The sequence below is a fragment of the Puccinia triticina genome, chromosome 14A, assembly GCF_026914185.1.
Source record: "Puccinia triticina chromosome 14A, complete sequence".
Lineage (NCBI taxonomy): Eukaryota > Fungi > Basidiomycota > Pucciniomycetes > Pucciniales > Pucciniaceae > Puccinia > Puccinia triticina.
In genome coordinates this window covers 795,500-803,604 of record NC_070571.1, presented here as the reverse complement: position 1 = coordinate 803,604, position 8,105 = coordinate 795,500, and the positions used below count along the sequence as shown (strand labels likewise).

Here is an 8,105-nt window from a genome sequence, read left to right as displayed (position 1 = left end):
TCCATTCCCAATGCATGCAATCTAGGCTGCCGATACATCCAGGGAAACCTCTAGCAGCGTTCTCGGCCAGTATTCTCTTGAGATCTTCTTCGTTTGGAGCGCGTAAGTAGGTCGGTCCATATGTCTCTTGAATTGCAGTACAAAACTCTACCATATTTTGTCGGGCTGTTGTCTCTCCAAGTCTGCAGTACTCATCGGTCGCATTGAGCGGAATTCCATAAGCCAACTGTCGAATGACTGCTGTTAGTTTTTGATGAGGACTCAAGCCTAGTTTCCCGGTGCAATCCTGCAGACAGAGATTGAAGGGCAAGAACCTTCAGTATTGCCTCTGTTTTTCAGTTTAGAAAGTGAAAAACGGGCCCACCAGCTTTTGAACAAAGTAACGGTATCGTGCAGTAAGGTCTGTTAGAATACGCAAAAATAGTTCCTTCTCAATGCGGTAACGACGAGAAAAATCCCGAGGGCCGTAGCGCGAGTCCTCATTGAAATAGTCGTTCATGAGATTTTTGTGATGTTCAAGATGACCCCGGTCCTTATTGGGCTGACGAGTGATCTTCATCTTGGTTGATGCTTGGGCTTCGTCCTCGGAGTCGCTAGAGTTCAAATAATCCACATCGCCTTCGTTCAGGAGCTCTTGGGTTGTTTGGCGGGTATGAAGGATGTGTCGTCGTGTATTGAAGTCTTCATCGTTGAACAAGAGTCTTGGCGGCATTGTTGTGGAGTAAAATTGAGCCGATGCGGGTGAGCAGAGTAGCTCAAGGAGTAACCACTTATTATTGATTTTACACCGTACCAATGCGGGTGACGGGTAGGATTAGCACTAATCTGGTATTAAGCTAATCTACTCCGACCCTAGTTACTCCCGCACCGATGCGGATGCTCTAATAGCTTAAAGATCCCCAGCTTAGACAAGAAATAAACTCATCTGCTTCTGTGCGCATTTCCCTGAGGTCTCTACAGGATACAACCTCTTGTAGCGTGTGTGCTTTTCCGCCACGCAAGCTAGCAGTTTTTTCGCCCTCCCAGAGGGCTCCCTTGGCCCCTTTTTGTTGTCTCACTCAGAGCTTCTCTGAGCTTGTTGTTCCTCAGGCCACTCTGCCCTTCCTCTCAGCCTCGACCTCCGGTCATAGCTTCAACACTTTTTTTCCTTCTTGTTTCCCCAGCTTCGGCTGAAAATTCATCAGGTTTGGACAGCGGAGCACCATTAAACTTGGTGTTTAGAAGCCCAAGGGTTCCTGTTACGTTTATGTAGAAAAGCCTTGCCCGCCTCGTGCTGCAACTTGTCCCAGACTTCTAGTGGGTAATATATCGCCACTGTTTGTTGGCATACCGGTTCTCAACCTCAGAAGTGTGAAACATATTCTTGAGAGAATTTCCTTTTCAGCTGAGGGAACTGAAACTACTGGCATTGATGTTTTGGGAATTGGGAATTCGACGTTTAGAGGGGGGTGCAGTCCTTGTCGTACCCCGAATCCTGATCAAGGAGTTGATCCCTCCGACGCTTTGTTAATCAGGCCTCCCCCAGCGTGCATTCGAGCATCTTTAACCCTTGCCTCCAACCACACATTGTACTACACTATGTTAAGGCTCTGCGCGATAACGCTCTTATACTATTACTTCATACCAAGTTATGTCATGGCCACCCCCGTTCGTGATCTTGCTCCCCTCGCAACATCAGGGATAGCACCTTCTCCCCTACATGGGACGACCCCAGAGAACTCGTATTTACACCTCCAACTGCACGCCGGACAAGCACCGGATGGTAATCCTTATGCGTATCTGACCAAATACGATCCTCTCAAATATTCAAACGAAAACAAGGAACCGTACCCCGCCCCCAGCCCGATCGAGTCGGGAACGGAAAAAATGGGAAGACACTTCGAAGATAGGATGATGGCTGTACCCAAAACACAGAAAATGAAAGCACGAGCAGACATCAAAAAAACTGAAAAAGAGGAGGAGCTCATCAACTACATTCTGAATGATCTAGAACCGGGGGGAGCTTACGTGATTATAGTCAACCCGAATGGTGAAAATATCATCATCAAGATGCCGATAGCTTACTGTGATCATCAATACGATTGCGGAAGGGTCGAGGTCTATCGCATGGATGGTACTCTGTTGGAAAGAACGGGGTGCTGTCATGTAAACTGTCCGTGCATAGCAAGAGACGTCTGTTTAATTGTCGGGGATTTTTTGCTCGCCCTTCTCGAAGCTTGTCTCGACAGCAGAACCAACCGCCGGGCCCTCGCAACTGGACCTCCTCACAATATCACTCCTCACAATATGAAAGAGGTTGTTGGACAATGGCTGGCGATCCGGGGTAAACCCAGCAGAATTTCACAAAAAGAAAATGCTGAGTTGTATAAGCAGTACGTCAATGAGATGGCCCCCAACTTGCAAGCGGATGTAAAATCAAGGGCCTCGGCATCGGCACCTGCCCCCAGCCCCCAATCTTGGTCGTCGTATTAAAGCCGCTTCAACCCTTGAACTTGAAAATCCGCATCGACATACATCATCCCTTGTCTCACTCCTCCGACTCCGTTCACTTCGTTACCGCCAACCGAGCATGTGTCAGAACTCTTCAAAACTCCAGATGAAGCTTTGGCGACGCGAAGTCAGGTTAAAATGTCCGTCTGACGATTGAATCACTTTGATTGAAGGACGCGCGATCGACCCGGTCGTTTCTGGTTTTCATTTTTTTGCCGGCTCCTTGCTTTACATCTTCAATGTCGGCCTCGCCACAATACACAGCACCTATCGGATCATTTTGTGCTCGTTTGATATTCTAACCTTTCTCCAGTACATATTCCATCAGTTTTACTTATTGCTATCCTTTTCGCCTCATTGCCAATCCAACAGATCACACGGCCTTGATTCTTTTCCAACTCCCCTTTACTATTCCGCTGCGCAGTTTGAATTTAAGACCTGAGAGCTCTTCGAAATTTGCTAAGTGCCAGCTGGCAAGCTTTGCAAGTATGGGTGAACTCGCGCGAGCAAGGCGTGCTCCGCTAGAGTAGCACGTGGCGATGCGAGCATCTGTCCTCAGGCTCTCTGCGCGAGGGGCGCTTGGTGCGGCACATCAAACATGAATGCTTGAATGTCAGTACCACTACAATGGTGGCAGCTCGACCGTTTCCACCACGCAGACTGCGAAGATGCTCGAGTCTGAGGATGGAAAGTCTGGATAGATGTTGAAACAGGTTGTGCGAGAAATGCATTCCAAGTTTAGAGACTACATATGTTGTTTGCAAGATTTCAACCTTCTAAGAGCCAAGAGGGATTAGGTGGAATCATTTTCAGGGAGACGGCAGCTCTTGACCAGAAGACACTTTGGAGGGGAATGATTTGTGTCACAGAGCCAGTCCAGATCATGTACTTTGGATAACAACAAACCATATATAAAATATCAAGAAAACCCAAGAAAGATTTACTGATTTATCTTTGAAGCAGAAATAGATACATTCTCTTTTTTTTTTGAAAAACAAAAAACTCTCCTGGATGTTGTTTGGGTGTAAATGTGCGTGTGTCAATACATATCGAGTACTAATACAAAGATGAGCCAGTGAGAAGATAATAAAAAGAGTGTGAGGCGACATGACCGGAGAATATGCCGGATCATGAAAATTGAATGACCAATCAACAGGTAAAATGAAAAAGGTGTATGGAAGAGCGGGCAGAGTTAGGAAGAAGAAACACGATGGGACACGGCTTTGGTGCCGACGTTTTTCAAGCTAGACCTCCTACTTTTGCGGAGGATGAGAATTTTCCGCTTAGGGATGTCAGAGGCTGGGTTGCTACGATCTTTGTGGGGCAAGGCGCGAGAAGGATGGGAGCTGCTTTTGCGGGCGAGGGGCGGGCGGGAGCCGATGGTGGTGGTGCGTCGGAGGGCGGCGCCAGGTCTGGTCTGGGTGGAGATCGGCTTGGTAGACTGGACGGGCTGGCTGAGCTTCTTAGGCACAGTTTTGGCCGAGAGGCCGATGCGGACGACCGAGCGGGTCGAGCTCGCATTCGTCGATGTCGACGTCATCATCGCCTTTCTGCTTGTCTCCTCGCCACTCTTCACGGTTGGCCGGATGATCGTTTGGCCGTGGCCATGGGTCGACATCTTCGGGATTCGGGACCGGGTGGTCATCGTGGTCGTCGGACCTGCCGAGCCCGCGTTGAAGTTCTTACTCGGACTGCTGACTTGAGTAATTTGGCGAGTCCTGGGCGGATTTATGCGACTGCTCGGCCCGCTCATCATCTTAAGATTTCCACCGGGTGGTTTAGGCAACGTTTTGGGTTGCCAGGTGGACTTTTGATATTGATTTATTTTGGAAGAAAAGTCAGGACTCATGGTTCTAGCCGTTCCAAAAAGAACAAAAAAAGAGGCCGACCTTGGAGAAAGCGGTTGGCTGGGTCGCCGCACTAGCCTGCGCTCGAGTAGTTGCGCCCCGTGGTGGTATTTTACTAGCTCCGGGAGGATTGGATGATGCGGCTGTAGGCACAGACACTACTCTTCGACGGGCGGCCTCAGACTGGGAGTTTGAAGTCGAGGAAGTGGCGGAAAGCAATCTGTGATGACCGGCCGGAGGGAGACGATTCAGTGGAGGTTTAGAGACCATACGCGTTGGTGGCCCGATGACTCTTTTGGTTTGCGGGGCCCCTGCGGTGGGCACCTTGGCCGGACCTACACCGAGGCCGGCTGGAACTCCAAAGCCCACTCCATCTACCTTCGCTGGTGGTTTTTGGGAAGCCTTGAACGCTCCGGCCACCGTTTTGACGGCTGATTTCAATAGTCTCGTGCCAAACGAACTGAATCCACTCGGTACGGGTTTAGAATTGCCAGCTAAGATCGATCTTGTCAGATAATTCATCCCCATTTACTTTTTTTTTTGTCTTTCTTTGCACTAACCTTTCGGCCCGATGTTTGAAGTCCGACCACCAGTCCTTCGACGTGATCGAGCCAATTCTAGCTGCCTCTTGACAATCTCTTTCTTCTTTTCGGCCTGTTCGGCGTCCGTCTCTTGCTGAGACACCAGACGTTTCGGATATCCAAAGTCAGAGACCTTGGCTCTCTTTGAGGGATTGGTAACGCTCCGGCCATTCATTGTTGGCGCGTCATTCTTCCGTTTGGCTGCATAATGATTCGTGATACTGTCATACTGTTGTAAGAAGGGTTCTGGAAGCTCAGATCTTGGGATCGAAAAAGAACAAATGAGAAAATGACAATCAAGATCTGACCTTGGCGAACTGTTTTCCATGGGCGTCAGTAAATCTACCGGTAGTCGGTTTAGTTACCTGAGAGTTTTGTTGATCTTGAAAAGTGATTTTGGTGATCCGTGGTCCTGCTTCAGTCCTATTTTCGAGTTCAGCCATGACTTGGTCGATGGTCGTTGCGCTTGGGACGATGGGCTGGTCTTGCTTTTTGAAAATGTCTGAGATGGCGGCAGATGGGGTTGGGAAATTGACTTTTGGAGGAGAGGCAATTTTCCGTCTTGATGGAGAGATGAATTCTTCGGAATGAGCAAGATTTTTTCGATCTGCAGGAGAGGCTACTGCTTTAGACAAGGCTGCTTCGTGGGGAGATTGAGACGAGGTTGCTTCTTGAGGAGCGGTTGGCTCTTTAGTCGAGGTGGCTGCTTTAGTAGAGGTTACATCTTTAGCTGTGATGAGTATGTTAGTTGGTTTGTTGACGAGAGGGGATCGGGCGTGCTGGCTAATGGGTGATTGAAATTGGTGGTGTTCGACTTGCGGTGCTGATTGAGGCAATGGGGATGGCTGAGGTTTGAATAATTTGAAGGGAGTTTGGGCCCGACTCGGCAGAGCAGAGATCCTGCGAGCTGGGGTTGGGTTGGGCTGGATTTCGGAGTCGAAGAGAGTGTTGTGGGTGGTGATTGATGATAGATCTGGGTTAGGGTATGGTAGGGTGATCATTGAGGATTGGTCGGCGGACGGTTGGTCGATCAATCTGAGGGTAGAAGGGGCTAGCTGGTTGTTGGCTTGAAGTTCTGGTTCCTGTTGTTCTGGTTGCTGGTGAGCTCGTTTGAGCGATGGACTGGAGGCCGTTTGAGAGATGAAATTCGATAAGAAGTTGATCTCCGACTGGCGCTGGGCTTGCTTGAGTGAGCTTAGCGAGACAGTCTTCGGGAATGATGGGATTGGTGTGGCCGAGGAGAGGAAGTTGATGTTTGGATGGTGGTTGAGCAAAATATTCTCGGGCTGGGGTTCTGTGTATCATCATGGTAGCTGGGTCAGTAGAAGTTGCAATCTATCTATCTGGGAGATGCACTGACCCGGGTGAGATGGTTGTGGTTGGCTGCCACTGGCAGTCTGGGCTTGGGTTTGCGGGGTGGATGCTTGGGCGGGCTGCTGTCGGAGTGCTTTCAGTGGGGTCGAGAACCACATGGCGGTTGTGGTTGGGGTTTGGTGGATGAGCTGAGCCTGAAGGCGGATGGAAGAGCAAGTTGGCTGAACGACTCGCGTCGCGACACGTGGTGGAGGCTGTGACATGTCGGCGGACATCTCGCTCTATCCATGAATACAATCGCCACAGATCGCCACTGGATGACTTCCCGTCATATCTGGGACCCTTCCAGTTGATGATATAGACCCAAAAAGTTTAGATTTTTGCAGAGAAATCTAGCTTTTTGAGCTTCAGATCACTTCTGGGAGGCCCTCAGATCTCGAAGGGAAGTCTCTCTTGGCTTTTTGCCAGGAAGCGGGCCTGGTAGGATTTTCTAATATTGCGTCAAAGTTTTAGTACTAATCTGTTTCATTCAAGCCTTCACAAATTGAGCCAACACGGGATCACAATTTGAACATCCACATCACAATTTGAACATCCACATCACAATTTGAACATCCACATCACAATTTGAACATCCACATCACAATTTGAACATCCACATATTGTAAACTTCTCAGTGACCTTGTGAGCTTCTTCCCAGAGATAGTTCAAATCATTGCAATCCATCAGTATGTAGCCATGCCTACAACCATATCAATCAACAATAAGTGTACCATATAAGTGAAATATTATGCTAATCAAATTGACTCAATTGCTAAGGCTATGCGTATGCAGACCGGTGTGACGGCAAGGGCACCCATTTGCTGGCTTGTTGGCCTTCTTGATTGCCTCGGGAGTATTCAAAACAAACTTTAGGTTTAACTTGACAAAAAGGATGGCTAATCCCAGCTTGCCGTCGCGCCTGCAACATCCAATCATCTGAGCTATACACAAGGGATCCCTGCGGCCCATGTGGATCACCCTTTGAACTCACTTCCAATTCTGGCCCAACCCTAAGACCATGGTACACAAGATACATGAGAAATCCACCCACTCATAGCCAGTGATTGTATCCTCCTTGTCAATGTTGCTGGTGATGGCATGATATCTTTGAATCAAGGAGCTATTGGGATTGTTTTCTTTGCCCGCAGTATTGTGAACCTTGTTTGCCATCTTCATCACTTGAAGTGTTGCGTTTCTGGTGCCGGAGTAGATCAGTGTGGGTACCATTTCACTACTTTCAACTTCTTCTTTTCCTGGGAGCATCTCCAGGAGGTCTTTGGCTGATTTGAGTGAATACTCCATGGGGAATTGGAGTATTTGAATCTCAGGCCGGGTCAGTTCAGCTTGGGAAAATGCTATGTTGTCGTCTGGGATCTCAGTGACGGCATTTGGGCAACAGGTTGCTGAGAGGAACAGAACTGGTGTGTTCTCAGTGGCCATTATCTGACGTCCAAGATCTTTTTACACTGGGAAAAATACTGCTTGATCTTGATGGTGTTTGTGTGCAGACGACTTCTTGGCTTCCTTTTTGCCAACAAGACCCCAGCTGTAAATCATGTTAGCTTTGTCAATTACAATCAAGGCAAGGCAATCTTGGCAAGTTGGAAGGCTGAATCATGGTAAATCTTTGTAAACATATTGTTGTTCAAGAAAACCTCTGGACTGAGGTAAACAAAAGTATAGCATCCTTTTTGAACATCAGCCGCCACCTTGTGAGTGAAGTTCTGATTCTTCAGATTGTCAGTGGTGTACCCTGCGGCGGTTTTATCTAGTACCTCATCATCTCCCAAAACATCAAGTGGATTCAAAACCAGGATGACAGCCTTCTTCA

At 48.4% G+C, this 8,105-nt stretch overlaps 2 protein-coding genes across 2 annotated transcripts; one reads left to right on the top strand and one right to left on the bottom strand.

The window, feature by feature from the left end:
* Window positions 1–1,578: 1,578 nt before the first annotated feature.
* Window positions 1,579–2,472, top strand: PtA15_14A42 (uncharacterized protein; the record flags this gene model as incomplete). The annotated part of the gene is made up of 1 exon (XM_053163145.1): window positions 1,579–2,472. The coding sequence occupies one exon, from the start codon at window positions 1,579–1,581 to the stop codon at window positions 2,470–2,472; it is 894 nt and encodes a 297-aa protein (XP_053026717.1).
* Window positions 2,473–3,682: 1,210 nt separating this feature from the next.
* On the bottom strand, window positions 3,683–6,390 carry PtA15_14A41 (uncharacterized protein; the record flags this gene model as incomplete). The annotated part of the gene is made up of 5 exons (XM_053163134.1): window positions 3,683–4,297; window positions 4,380–4,495; window positions 4,898–5,147; window positions 5,227–6,212; window positions 6,279–6,390. 5 exons carry the CDS (start codon window positions 6,388–6,390, stop codon window positions 3,683–3,685), a joined length of 2,079 nt encoding a protein of 692 aa, XP_053026716.1.
* Window positions 6,391–8,105: the final 1,715 nt, after the last annotated feature.